Raw genomic sequence first — 13624 nt, 5'->3', positions numbered from 1 at the left:
GCTGCCTGACCCCGGATGGCCTCGCGGAGGGAGGGGCCGCCCGGCGCGGGAGGCCCAGGCCGCTCCTTGAAGGGTACGGGGCGCTCCGGGGAAGGCTGAGGCTCGCTGCCCCCCCAGCCCCATTTAACTCCCAGGACAGAGCCCCCCCTTTCCCTCGGGAAACGAAGCGGGGCCGAGCGCAAGGCAGGGCCCCCCTCCTGCCTGGCGGCCCAGGAAAGAGCAGCCCAGACCTGGCCGGGCTTCGCAGCTCCAGCTGCACCCTGGGAAGGAATTTGCAGGGCAGCAGCCCCCTGCCATCTGGGGTCCAAAAGCAACGGGGTCGGGGTGGGAGGCGCTTAAAATCACCCCTTTTCCCTGGCCAGGGCACAGGGGAGGGGGGGTCCCTTGCAGAGGCAGCAAGTGGGGCCAGCTCAAGAGTAGCCCAGCGAGGAGGGGCATGGCTGGCCCATCAGGTCACCCACATGGGAGCAGTCACCCTGCAAGGCGGAGGACGGAGAACCACACCAGGGGTAGTCCTGGGGGTGGGAGTGGGGGTAGGTGGGGTGGCCCTCCCCTGCTGCAGTGAAGAGGTGGTCCAGAGTCTTGTTGCATGCAAGCAACAAGGACTCAACCATAGCAAAACAAGCCATGTCCAAGGAAGTGAGAATTTGAGTAATATTTATTTTGATAGTGAAAGCTTCCCCCACCCCCCACTCCAAATGCGGACGCCGGCTCCTGGCCCTAGCAGTGCTGCAGGGCTAGGCTAGGTCCAGGCCTGCCGATGGAAGGGAGCGCAGCCGGGTGGGCCGGCCTCGGGCATCAGTCTTCTTCTGCCTCTGCGGAGACGCTTCTTGGACCGGACACACTTAGAGCTCAAAGGCACAGCTCCAGCGCACAGCAGCCACACCCCACACGGATCAACCCACGAGTCCAGGAAAAGTCGGAACTGGTCAGCGGCTCCCCTCCTGCTGTGCCGATCCATATTTCTCCCTGTATCTCCTGCGAAGGCAAGCGCAGCACCAGTGAGCCCCTGGCAGGGCGGGCGGCACGCCTGGCCAGCTGCTGGAGGGGCGCGGCAGCCTCCCCTGCCCTCCCCGCTCCAGCAGGAAAGGCTCCCTCGCTCACCTCCGGGCATAGTCGTAGAGGATCCGCTTCCGCTCCTGCAGGGAGAGGTGCCTTGCCTCGGGGGATCTGGCGAAGAGCTTCACGGGCACCTGCACAAAAGGACGGAGGGAAGGAGGGTCACGAGGGCCACCAGCAGGCAGGGCACTCCCTCACCGGGCCAGTTCCCGAGCAACGCTCTTCAGAAGCCCATCCCTCTCCGGCCCAAGGGCGCTGCAACATGCCTCCATCAGAAACACCCACGGCCAGCCTGCTTCCTCACGCCTGTTCCCAGGACTGTACGCACCGTGGCAGCTGGGGGAGAGGCTGGAGGGCGGTGAGTGCCGGAGGCCGAGGGAGCAGGCAAGGAGGCCTCTGTCTCCTCCTCGTGGGGAACCCGCCCCTCTAGGAGATTAGCGATGGTGGTGTCCACGCACTGAGTCTGGGCTGAGAGAGGCAGAAAGACAGACGGACAGCCATGAGGCCACACCAGTTGAGCAACGTGTGCAGCGAAGGCGCCACCCCTCAGGAAGGGACAGGCGGACGGCGCGTTCTCTCTCCTCTCCATCCGCTTATTCCACATGCAGTCCTCTTTGCCCTGGTCCTGAGTCAGCGCTGTCAGATGGAGGCCTGTCAGAGCTTAAGGGAGGGGGCAGGAAAGGAGCCCCGGCAGGGACCGTGGGACGGGGCTGGGATGTTTTCCCATCTGTTGTCCTAATGATGATGGCTGCTTTGCTCCCCTCCCTTAAATGAGCCAATGAAATTGGGCTGGAAGCAGCTTCTCCTCCAGACCAATTTTTCACTCTGGGGGAAAGGAAAAAAAATGGGGAGTTTGGCGTTCTCGAATAACAAGGGAGACAGCAATTTAAATGGCTCCATGATCCCCCAGCCCAAATATGTACCCCGCCTAAAGCATTTCAAACATTTCCAAAACCGTGCTGTCGTGGAAAGGGAGAACGAAAGCGCCGCTCCTGACTGATGCGACCCTGCCTCAGCCACGGCACTGCCTGCACCGGCTCTGGGTTTCCCAGGGTGCAGCTCGGCCTGCTTGCTTGCACTTGCGAAACGCGTCTGCCTGGAGGCACTGAGCTGCTCCATGGAGGTGTTCCCAGTTCTGCTGGGAAGACGCTTGGCTTCCCCGCCCTCCTCCTTTATTCTCTTTCCCTGCACTCCGGCTGCAATCCGAACCGGGGCGCAGCAGGGATGCCTCCGGAGCCTCCCCCGGCTGCTCTTCCACCCACCCACCCACCCGACAGCCTCTCACCGAGGTCCTTGCGGATGACTGCCAGGGGCACGTGGGGCAGGACTTCTTTGACGCGCTGGGCCAGGCCCATCAGGCGCACATCCTCTGCGGAGGCCGTGCTGGGGGGTCCTCGAGAGCGGGCTCCCGAGGGCGGGCTCGGAACTGAGAGAGAGGCGAGAGGAAGGGTGAAGCACAGGCCCCGGAGGCGAGCATGGCCCACTGGGGCTGGGCCACCCTTGGGCAGGCCCCACCTCACCTCACCTCACCCACCCACCCACCCCCAAGGAATGTGGGATGCACGGCAGTGCCCCCCACCGGCTGTAATAAGCCAGAGATCAGAGAGGTGCCCTCCTCCCAGGCTGGGGAGAGGAAGCGAGGGCCAGCTGCTTGCCCGTCACGCAGAGACGCTGGGGGCTGCATTCAACCGGGGGCAGAGGCGGCACCCCTGCTCTACTCACCAGGGGGGGCGTAAGAGGCGGGGGGGCTGTGCCGCAGCCGCTTCAGGTGCTCTGCTTTGTCCGCAGCCGTGAGCCGAGTGGGCAGCACTCCCAGCTCTTGGGCCAGCAGCTGCAAGGGAGAGAGTGGCAGAGGCCAGGGCTCAGTGGGGGAGGGCGTCCCCCACCTCACGGAGGCTCTGGCCCCACCCACCGACCCCGGCTAGGAGTCAGAGCACAGGAATCTGGGTCTCCTGCACCACAGGGAGAGGGTCTCCTGCACCACCCCGCCCCTGGGCTTCCCCTCCTACCTCCTGAACCCGCAGTGCAAACTCCTCACGGGTCTCCTCAGCTGGTCTGCAGATTGAGGGGAGCCATCTGGGAGGGAGGGAGGAAGGGAGGGAGGTCAGAGCACCGAGCGGACCTTCCTTTCTGACCTCCCCCCTCCAGTCAAGACTCCCTCTGTATGGAGAGGCAGAAAGGGGGCGCTTCAGGCCACGAAGGCCCAAGGGCTGACACTGCTCTGTGGAGGCATCCCACAACACTCTTCGTACACTCCCCCACCCCACCCCCGAAAAAAGCAGAGACGTTTAGTACCTTACTTGATAAATGGTAAACGGGACAAAGAAAGTCCAGAGCAGCTCGGTAATCCAGGAGGCGTCAGCCACGCTCTTCGGAGGAGACGGGAGAGAGAGAAAGCAGTGAACGCCACGCAAGCAGCTCTGGACCCCTGCTGCATTTGCAAGGCCTGCCCTGAGATGTGCGAGGGAGGAAGGGCACAAAGCCCCCCACCCCTAAGCAGAAGCCACAATTGGGGGAGGGTCCAGCATCCTCCCAGCTCCCTCCCTCCAACACTCACCACAGCCACGAAAGGCCTCTGGACCTGCAGTGCCACTGGCTGGACAGCATCCAAGATGGAGAAGGGCCACGAGCTGCAGTGGGAATCGCCCGTCAGCAAGGCTGGGCTGGGGGCGGGAGCCTCTCCGGGCCACCGCATCCGGACCCATGCCCCCCCTCCCTCTTGCCCCACCGGGCCCCACCTGAAGCGCAGCAGGCCGGCCCGGCCGTTGGTGGTGGTCTCCTCGGGGAAGAGCAGCAGAGGCGGGTGGCCCCCCTGGGAGGAGTAGGCCTTCAGTGACTCCAGCAGTTCCGCTCGGCTCTCTGTGCCGCCGACCTCCAGGAAGCCCCGCGACCAGCAGATGAAGCCAGAGGTGCCGTTCAACACAGGCTGTCGAAGAAGGGGCAAGTTAGGAGATTCTCCCCCCCCCCCCCGCAGAACACACCAGAGCCCTGAGCTCTCCCCTTGGAGGGGCGAGAAGAGACACAGAGCTTCAGCTACTAGGCTGCCCAGAGAGGTGAGAAACAAAGAAACTTGGGCTAGTTCCTTTCACACTGTCCGACTTAGTGGCCGCCTTTACCTCCTGTGGTGGCATCTACAAGAGAGGAAGAAATGTCCACTTCCCACCCGCTTTCTTCACAGGGAAATCTAGCCTTTCCACACAAGAAAGCTGCTTTAGCCCCCTGATCCCTTTGGCTGCCCTTTGCCATGTGGCAACGTCCTTTCTGGCTGCAGAGCAGCAACCCAGGGCTTGTACCAGGAGCACGGCACGGCTGAGGCCGGGGTGCAAGCCCCTTCCAGGCTCACACGTCCAGGCCTGTTCTCTGGGCCTTGACAAGGTCGGAGGGCGAAGCACAATCTGAGACCATTTCAACCAGCTGCAAACTCTGGGCTCTGGAGAAACCACAGCTCTGGGCTGAGGAGCTGCAGAGAGCGCTCATGTACCGGGGCATCAACAGGGGCAGACCCCCACATCCAGAGGGCTTTGGACAAGGGAGAGAAGCATTCCCTGCACGCTCCCCCAACAAAGAGACCCAGGCCTGTTTGCCCCATCCCTTGGCTTCTCCACACGATGTGCAGCCTTTGGAATGTATTTGATTCTTCATATGGGGGGTTGGCAGCTCTGATGCCTAGGACTATAACACGTATAAGCCCCAGCCAGCATGGCCAATGGCCAAGGATTATGGGAGTTGTCCAAAATATCTAGAGCAGTTTAACCTACTAATTGCACAATGCTAACCTTTCTTGCTTTTTTAAAATTGTTATTTTATTTCAAAAGACACTTTTCTTCACTAGGCGGCTTCAAAATCTCCTCCACCAGACATCTTTATTACACTGCAGTCCACTGCTCTCTTTTGAAATGTGCCCAGCTGCCCCCCCCCCAATTAAGCTGGGGGGCAAAGCTGGCAGGGAGTGAGCGGAGTTTTGCCTGTGCTGTGCGTGTGCAAGAAAGAATATGTGTATGTGAGCTGATTTATTTGGTTTTGGTGTGATGTGTTTAACCTGGGGCTCAATGTAGGCACACACAGACATGTCTGGCTATGGATTTTACCTCTTTTCACATATCTCTTATGGAAATGAGGTGTGATTTTCTGAACACCACCAGTTTGCTTTCTAGGAAATTGGCATTTTGGGGGGCCAATACACCATTTGGCATTAAGTTCTTGGGTGGGTTACTTTTCTTTTAGCTTCACCACGTTACCTTCTGCGAAGTGGCCATTTTGTGACTGGCCGTGCTGGCCATGGTAGGACACAACACAGCCTCGAAGTTCCAACTATGCCTAATGGCCTAAAAAGGTTGGAGCCCCAGTCTTTGGAACAATATGCAACGAACGCCGTATCTGGGCTATCCTGCTACGTGCTCCGAGTCCATCAAGCTACAGATATTTCAGTGGCAGCTATATTGTGGGAAAATATCAAGACAAGGTGACTTGCGGAGAAGGGACAGGCACAAGGAGACGATGGGCCACGGGGCCAGGGCTGATATTGAAGCCCTGCAGGTGGGGGGGGGGGGGAGGTGGAGCCACCACCTCTTCAGTGAAGAGAGGCCCATGGCCAGACCCCTGAGGGCAGGCAACCAGGAGAGCCGCTCTCCCTCCCTCCCCCCCGCTTGGCCCCTGGCTCACCGCGTTGCAGGAGGTCAGCAGGTTGAGGACGTTGTGGTCGAAGTGGGTGATGTGGTTGGCGATGTAGACGTGGGCGCGGAGGCTGCGCTGCTGCTGCTGCTGCCGCTCTCGGGGGTGGCTCTGCCGCACCACCAGGCCCAGCACCGAGCACATCACACGCACGATGAACCTGCCAGGGAGGGAGGGAGGGAGGGAGGGGGTGGTTCGGTTGGGCTCGGGTCTGGCGCCCCCTGCCCCCTTGTCCTCCCCCCTCCCGCACCCTGCCCTGCCCTGCCTCACCTGCGGGGGGCGCTGTCCGGGAGGGCGCAGCTGACCAGGAAGACGTGGAGGCCCAGGAAGAGGCGCAGCAGCAGCAGGCAAAGGCCCACCGGCGCGTAGAGCAGCAGCGACAGCAGCAGCAGCCCGTCGCTCGGCAGCCTGCGCGGGGAGACCGGGAGGGAGGGGCTGAGTTCCGACGACGCGCCAAACAACGGCTGTTTCCCCTCCTGTTCCTATTTCCCCATCCCCCAGTTGATTAGCGTGTCGTCCGAGCTCAGCCCGAGAGAGAGAGGGGGCGGAAGGGGCCGGCGGCGGCGTTGCAAGCGCTCCGCACGCGGCCGGGCCGGACGGGGCGCACGAGGGCTTCGCCCGGCCGAGCGACCCACGGAGGGAGAGAGGGAGGGAGGCGCACGGACGCTGCCCGACCCCCCCGCCGGCCCTCGGGGTCGGCCTGGGCGCTGCGCGGCCCTGCTTTGCCCCTCACCGGTGCGAGTCGAAGAGGCGATCCGGCCCGACAGGGGCAGCAGCGGCAGGCTCCATGCCGGCCCTTCTCCCGGCCGCCGACGCCGCCTCCGCCTCCTCCTCCTCCTCCGCCCGGGGCCTGGGCTGCCTTCAGCGGGGTCCGGTCAGGTCCGCGTCGGCGGCCGGAGCGGCCATCTTGGCGCCTCCTACTCGGCGGACGGGGGACGGAGGAAGCGCGTCACGGCTGCGTCCGCCCATCCGCACTACATCTCCCGGCGTGCACCGCTCCAGGGCGCCCAGTAGGTCCGGCCAGGCGCTTTGACGGGAGCCAGGCGGAGCGGCACGATGCCGGCGGTGCTGGCCCTGCGCGGGGCGCCCGGGCGGAGCGGGACGACAGCAGCAGCAGCAGCGGGGCTGATGCTGCTGGCGGCGCGGCGCGGGGGCGGCCACCGCCAGGCGCCGCCGCCGCCGCCGCCTCCTCCTCCTCCAGGGTGGGGGCGCTGGACGGCGGCGTGCGGCGGGGGGGCGGCGGCGGCGGCGGCACTGGCGCTGCTGCGGAGGGGGGGCGGCGGCGGCGGCGGGGGGGAGCGGGAGGCCGGCGGGGCCCAGCCCCTCCTCTCGCTCCTCCCGGCGCTGCAGGCCGCCGTGCCCGCCAAGCCGCCTGCGGGCTCCCCGCGGGCCTCCTACAACTTCATCGCCGACGTGGTGGAGCGGACGGCGCCGGCGCTGGTCTACATCGAGATCCTGGGCAGGTACCAGGCGCTGTGCGGCAGGAAGGGGTGGGGGGGTGGGGCTGCTGCGCCGCTAATAGGGGCTCTACGGCCGCCGCCGCCGCCGTCACCCACGGGAGGCCCCGCCCCTCGGCTGCCTCTGGTCGGGCCCCGCCCCCTCTCCCCCCCCCCCCCCCAGTGGGGTCTCATCCCCTGGAGCTGAGTGGTGGGAGAGTCAGGGCAGGCAGCAGGCAGGAACGCGGAGTTCGGCTATGGGATTTGCTGCCGCAAGGTGTGATGATGGCCGCCGATTCGGGTGGCTTTGAAAGGGGCTTAGAGACGCGCGCATCTGCGTGAGGCCCCCGGCAGGCTGCTGGAGCCACCTGGCCCGTGGTCCAGTCGCGGCGTGGAAGGAAGCCCTGCCAGCCGGGGCCCGGGGAAGTGGCGCCGGCGGCGGCGTTTGCTTCAGCCGCCAGCAGCTTGTGCCCGTTGCCCGGGCCTGGCTCCTCCCGGCCCACCCAGGCACCCCCCGCCTCTGCGGCCCTCCCTCGTGAGGAGGGTGGGCGCCCTGGAAGGCTGCCAGGCTGCGTGTGCCGCTTGCTGTGGCGGGTTTCTCTAGTCCGCCTCACGGGGCTGCGATGGCTCGGGTGCCTGTTGGGGTAGGCGGTGCTGCTTGCCTGGGCGGGGGAGCGTGCCCCCTGCGCCCCCTGCGCCCGCTCACCCTGCCCGCCCCCGCTCTGCCCCCAGGCACCCCTTCTCGGGCCGGGAGGTGCCCATCTCCAATGGCTCTGGCTTCGTGGTGTCTGCTGACGGGCTGATCGTGACCAACGCCCACGTAGTGGCAAACCGGCGGCGGGTGAGGGTGCGGCTGGCCAGCGGGGAGCTCTATGATGCTGTGGTACGGCAGGTGGACCAGGTGGCGGACATTGCCACCATCAAGATCAGCCCCAAGGTGAGCCCAGCACTCCCCTGGAAGCGTCTTGGCGAGAGATGGGGGGAGGGTGCCTGCAACACCTGGCGTGTCGCAGCAGGGCCCCCACCTACTAGCAGCTCCCCACGGAGCCCAGCTGGGGTGCAGGTATCATAAGGGCCTGGCAGTGCCATCAGCCCCCAAGGGCCACACAAGCCAAGGGAGCCGGCAGCCAGAAACTCAGGCCCCAAGGCTGCAGCCTGAGGGGGCGGGGGGGGGGATGGGATCCTTCCCGAGGCTGAGGCCCTGTACTGACGTCTGCCTTCTGTCTCTCCCTCTCGGCCCCAGCACCCGCTTCCGACGCTGCCCCTGGGCCGCTCCTCCGAGGTGCGCCAGGGGGAGTTTGTCGTCGCCATGGGCAGCCCCTTCGCCCTGCAGAACACCATCACGTCGGGCATCGTCAGCTCAGTCCAGCGTGGCGGCCGGGAGCTGGGCCTGGCAGCCTCGGACATGGCGTACATCCAGACGGATGCAGCTATTGACGTAAGGAAGGGGGGGTGGAGGGGGGGCTTTTCAGAGCTTGTCCCCGAGTGGTTCATCCAGCGAGCAAGTGGGTGGGTGGGTGTCCCTGTTTCCTCCTGCCTGTAGCCCTGGCGGGGGGGGGGACTCCTTTGACTGGCCCACGTGACACCTGTTTCCCTTCCTCTGCAGTTTGGGAATTCCGGCGGCCCCCTCGTCAACCTAGTAAGTTCTGCTGCGTGGGGCTCTGTCGTGATTCTTGCTGGGGGGTGGATTTTTGCCTGCTCACTCTGGCCCGCCAGCCGGCAGAACAGGCAGTCAGACCTTCCTCCAGGTCCCCCAGGAGGGCTGGCTCTTCTGGTCAGGGAGGGGCCACTGAGCCCAGGTTGCTCGGGTGTTGAATGCTCATTGCCCTCTGGCCAGCGGGGAGGGGGGCTCTGCAGGCCTGTGAAGCGCCCCCTCCCCAGGTGTTGCCGGCATGTTGCCTCCAGAGAGCTTTCTGTCCCGTCCCCCCCGAGGAGCCAAGGCCTCAGGGGCTGCTCCGTGGTATTGCCGTCTCTTCCTAGGATGGCGAAGTGATTGGCGTGAACACCATGAAGGTGACGCCAGGCATCTCGTTCGCCATCACGTCTGACCGGCTGCGAGCCTTTCTGGAGCAGGAGGAGAAGCACAAGGGTGAGTTTGGGGCGCGAGTGAAGGGCCCGGGTCTTGGCCACCCTCTCCGCTCCTCCCTGTACAGCCTGGGTCAGAGAGATGGGGCTTGCCTAGGAAGGGACTGCGCTGTGCCCAGCCTGAACCCGCCTCCCGCAAGGCCCTTGCTGCTGTTGCCACGTTGGCCTTCCTGGCTCCGCAGAGGGCTTTGGAGCAGGGCCTTGGATGGCGCTCGTAGCTCCTGGGAGCATAAATAGCCCCCCCTCTTCCATTGCAGACTCCTGGTTTGGGGGCCCCCAGGGGAAGAGGCGCTACATCGGGGTGACGATGCTGACACTGACACCCAGGTAGGAGCTGCGAACGGAAGCCTCCCCGACAGCAGGGCGCAACATGGACACGCACGGGTCTCAAAAGCTGGTGGTGTACAAAGTGTTGTGATCCCAGTAGTCAGCCATGGTGGCTCCAAAGCTCTTGGAGCAAAGGATCCTGAGGTCAAGCTCAGGCAATGGAAACACACAAACACCTGCTCTCTCCCCCCCCCCCATCTTATGTGGGGAAGAGGAGGCTCCTCCAGCTGCAGAGCAGGGCTAGAGCAGAAGCCCAGGGGCAGCACTGCCGAGTGGGCGGAGGGTTGGCTGGACTTGGGCCACCAAGGTCCAAGCTGTCTCTCACAGCCGGGCCCCGGGCAAGGGACTTGCTTCTGCTGTGTCAGGTGGGGAGAAGAGCGAGTAGCCCCACGGCATGCTCAGGGGGCGGCTGAGGCTTCAGAGAGGGCTGGCAGGGGAGCAGCAGCAGCTGGGAGGGAAGGCAAGCCCTCCTCCCCGCCCCCCAGACCAGGCACTTGTGTCTTCCCAGTTGGGGTGTGTGTGTGGTTAGAGAGTTCAGCGCTGGCTGTGAGCTTTGGACAGAGGAGAATGGTGCTGTCCTTGTGCGCGGAGCCTCTCCTGGCTCAGACTGCGGCCACCTTGGCAGGAACTCTGCCATCTCTGCCTGGCCTGCCTTCACCCACCCAGGAGCCGGTGCAGAGCCCCCCCTTTCACAAGAGGGTGATCTTGTGACTCTCCCCCCTCCTCCTCCAGTATCTTGTCTGAGCTAAAGATGAGAGATCCGTCCTTTCCCGACGTGTCGTACGGAGTCCTCATCCACAAGGTGATCATCGGCTCCCCGGCTCATCAGTAAGCTCCGGTTCCATGTTGCATTAGGTGTTGGGGAGGAGGAGGAGGAGGGTGTTGGGCCCCCTCCTTGGGGTGCAAGTGGTGGAGCTGCCTCTGTCCCCCCCCCCAACACACACACACAGCCGCCTGTGCTGCTCTTTCCCCCAGGGCAGGCCTAAAGGCAGGAGACGTGGTCATGGAGATCAATGGGCAGAGGTCTCAGCAGGCGGAGGACGTCTACGAGGCCGTGCGGACACAGAGCCACGTGACGCTGCTGGTGCGCCGTGGCTACGAGGCGCTGCTGCTGACAGTCACCCCAGAAGTCACCGAGTAGGGGTGGTGTTGTGGGTGCGCCAGTGGTGTATCCTCCCCCTTGGATTCAGAATGGGCTGTGCCTGGCGCAGGGAAAGGATCGATCTTGCACACGGCTGTCCTGACATAGACGGGGTTGCCTCTCCCCAGTAGCTGTCGACCGGAGATGGGCCAGGACCCCAGCAGCAGCAGCAGTGGGGGGTGTGGGGACCCCCTGGCTCTTGTCTCTTCAGCCTCGGAGGAGACTTTTATTTGGCCATTAAACCGTTCTGTGACCCCCAATCTCTCTTCCCTTCTCATTCGTTTCTTGAATGCTGCATTGGGAAGGAGCGTGAGGAGGAGGATGTGCGGGGGGAGGGGGCAGGGGCGGCGGCAGAGGGCAGGGCCTTTCCACTTTCCTTTGGCTGCTGAGTGTCTCAGCCTTCACTGTTTTGTGGATATGGAGTTTCTAGTCCACTGTGATGAAGTATTTGAGAACGTGCCGTTGGGACTGCCTTGTTCAGACTCTTGCATGCAAGCCGAGGCAAGTGGCGCACTTGTGCCCGAGACCTGTGGGTGGGCATGTTGTGTGAATGCCGTAGAGCTGCTCAAAGATCATCAGAGAGGCAAAGTCAAGTAAGTGCGCGAGCAAACCCCCCTGGCCATTCTGACGCTGCTTGGCAAGGCCTCGGCTGCTGCCTATACCGGAATAACGTGCCGCGAGACCTGTCCCAGCCCCACACCCCTGGGGTAGTGACGCACTTCCTTCTCCTGCTCATACGTCTAGCTACTCTGGGCCCACTGCTTCTCTGCCACTGCCTCCACTCCGCGCCCAGGTCAGCTTTCACAAACCTCCGAAAGAAAAAGCAGAGTCCTGTGTCCGACTCTGGGTGCTGGTGGTAAAATGCACCGTTGCCCCCTTGGTGAGAAGAGCCCAGGAGCTGCGTCGGACCAAAGGCCACTTCAGCTCAGCATCCTGCCTCCCGCAGCAGCCAACCAGGTGCCCCCGAGGGAAACCCCCAAGGCAGGGGCGTCCCACAGGTCCTTCCCAGGGGCCGCCTTGCCTCGGAGACGGGAGTAAATAGAGAGAGCGCCATTGTGACTGTTAGCCGCCTCCACCTCCTCCAGGAATTTTTCTACTCCGCTTTTAATGCCATCCAACTGTGTGCTCATCACAACATTTTGTGGTAGCAAATGCTGTAGTTTGACTCCGCTGCGCTGAAGAAGGGCTCCCTTTTCTCTGTCCTGAATCTCCCACCGTTCATCTGCTGGGAAGACCCGTTGACCTGGTTTGCATGGCCCAAGCAGCAGCTGAACTGAGCCCTGGGGGCTGCTGCAGCCTGCTGGCTTGCCCACCCCAACGTGGTCATTTTGGTTGCTGTTTTCTGCACTTTTCCCAGCTCTTCAATACATTGGCAGTTTAGTTTTTTCCAAATACACCCAACACGGAATCTGCCTTTTGCAGCCCCTGTGCCCTGAATTTACATTTTCATTGCGGGCTCTGCCCCACACCTGGGACCCCTTTCCTGGTTGGGGGGGGGGGAAGACTTGCTATAGAGTCCTTGGTCTCCAGAGGTTCTTTCCTTGTACGAAAGCGCTGAAGAGAAGCCCAGGGACACTCCAGCGCTCCGCATAGAATAGTAGAGTTGGAAGGGGCCTAAAAGGCCATCGAGTCCAACCCGATAACGGGACACGTGGGAAGACAGTGGGACAAAGCGGCTCTGTAGCCTACATTTGTGTTCCTCAGTCTGTGGGTAGGGAAATGGGAAGAGGAGCGCGGTTCTGTCACTACACAGAAGCTTCCCACCTCCTTTGTAGCCCCATAAGGACTAGTAACTTGTTTTTAAATGATTCTAAAATGCCAAGACAGCAGTCAAAGTCTACCAGCTGTCATTTGCAGCATGGAAGGGGAACGGGGGATTATTCCTTTACACCCTTCCTCAGTTTGCAATGCAATAATGCCTAGCTTGCACAGCCGTGGGAGCTTGTGTCTTGTTTCCTAGCAGAAATGTGAAGTGCTTGGAAAACTGAGATTCCCCCCCTTGGCCCTTCACGCCAGCCAGTGTACCCAGAGGGTGCTGGCAGGTGGAGTCAGCCGGTGCCACGTGGCTGGCTGGGGATGCAAAGGAGGGGGCGGCCGGGCGGTGAGAGCGACAGCCCTGCAGGAGCACCAGGCCAGAGGCTGCCCTCGCCATTCCCGGGAGAGAGGAAGCTGCCCGGTGCTGTGTGGCTGGAGCCAGCCCCCCACCCTCCGGTTCCTGGACAAAACAGTTGCTGCGGCCAAGCTGGCCTGGCTTCTGCCAAGAGGGCCATGGTGTGTGTGGGGGGGGGGATGACTGTGCAGGGTGGACGGGGTGCTGCTAAGCCCCAGCCAGCCAGCCAGCCAGCCAGCCGGGGGCTTGGCTCTGTTGTTTTTAGGGGCTTGGCTGCAGCTCACAGGAAGTGGTGGGGAGACTGCCCAGACAGACCTCTCCTTTAAAATCCTGCACTGGAATTTGTTCCTCAATCAAACCCAGCCAGGAAAGAAAAGAGGCATTGGAGGGGGGGTCGTCACAGGAGAAACTGATGGGTGGAGGGGGGGACTCAGCAGACCGCAGGACTGGGTGGCATATTTGACATGGCTCTGTAGTGCTGGGTGAAGGCTGGCTGTGCTCCCTGCCCCGCCCCCCGGTCCATCCACCTCTGTCTCCCCCCCCACACACAAGGGCACCTCTGGCTGTTCCAGTGGGACCACAGGAAGCCGCCTCCCAGACCAACCTTCTCTCCTGCATCTGCCAAAGGATTGACCTTGCAAAGCCTTTGCCCCAGGTGCAGCCACATCTGGCTGCACCCATGCAGGTGCCACCCCACCCCCCACTGCAAATCCGGCTGGGGCTCTTGCTTCAGAGCTGACCCCTCCCCTCACACACATGGATAGCAGGCAAGCTTGGACAACCGGGATGCACTTT

The 13624-nt window shown here is 63.1% G+C and overlaps 3 protein-coding genes across 5 annotated transcripts in view; 1 reads left to right on the top strand and 2 right to left on the bottom strand.

Annotated features, from left to right (window-relative positions):
* The window catches only part of LOXL3 (lysyl oxidase like 3), a 281633-nt gene that overhangs the window by 244369 nt on the left and 23640 nt on the right, over positions 1-13624 (bottom strand). The window lies entirely within an intron of this gene.
* Positions 641-6593, bottom strand: AUP1 (AUP1 lipid droplet regulating VLDL assembly factor). The gene is made up of 12 exons (XM_063135844.1): positions 6464-6593; positions 6001-6138; positions 5722-5890; positions 3798-3985; positions 3617-3689; positions 3355-3428; positions 3069-3135; positions 2782-2890; positions 2345-2485; positions 1388-1527; positions 1105-1193; positions 641-978 (listed from the first exon to the last, which is right to left on the bottom strand). Exons 1-12 carry the CDS (start codon positions 6517-6519, stop codon positions 930-932), a joined length of 1293 nt encoding a protein of 430 aa, XP_062991914.1. The 5' UTR covers positions 6520-6593; the 3' UTR covers positions 641-929.
* Positions 6787-10979, top strand: HTRA2 (HtrA serine peptidase 2). The gene is made up of 8 exons (XM_063136043.1): positions 6787-7193; positions 7899-8103; positions 8410-8604; positions 8773-8805; positions 9147-9255; positions 9509-9578; positions 10311-10406; positions 10554-10979. The coding sequence occupies exons 1-8, from the start codon at positions 6787-6789 to the stop codon at positions 10717-10719; spliced, it is 1281 nt and encodes a 426-aa protein (XP_062992113.1). The 3' UTR covers positions 10720-10979.

The sequence above is a fragment of the Elgaria multicarinata genome, chromosome 10 (assembly GCF_023053635.1).
Source record: "Elgaria multicarinata webbii isolate HBS135686 ecotype San Diego chromosome 10, rElgMul1.1.pri, whole genome shotgun sequence".
Lineage (NCBI taxonomy): Eukaryota > Metazoa > Chordata > Lepidosauria > Squamata > Anguidae > Elgaria > Elgaria multicarinata.
The sequence above is the reverse complement of the archived record's forward strand: the minus strand, read 5'-3'. Positions and strand labels throughout refer to the sequence as shown.

Coding starts and splice junctions, on each gene's coding strand:
- AUP1 (XM_063135844.1), bottom strand. CDS start 6,519: ATGGAGCCTGCCGCTGCTGCCCCTGTCGGGCCGGATCGCCTCTTCGAC. Junction 5,891..6,000: donor CCGGACAGCGCCCCCCGCAG/GTGAGGCAGGGC, acceptor CCTCCCTGGCAG/GTTCATCGTGCGTGTGATGT. Junction 3,986..5,721: donor TGCTGACCTCCTGCAACGCG/GTGAGCCAGGGG, acceptor CTTCTTCGACAG/CCTGTGTTGAACGGCACCTC.
- HTRA2 (XM_063136043.1), top strand. CDS start 6,787: ATGCCGGCGGTGCTGGCCCTGCGCGGGGCGCCCGGGCGGAGCGGGACG. Junction 8,104..8,409: donor CCATCAAGATCAGCCCCAAG/GTGAGCCCAGCA, acceptor TCTCGGCCCCAG/CACCCGCTTCCGACGCTGCC. Junction 9,579..10,310: donor ATGCTGACACTGACACCCAG/GTAGGAGCTGCG, acceptor CTCCTCCTCCAG/TATCTTGTCTGAGCTAAAGA.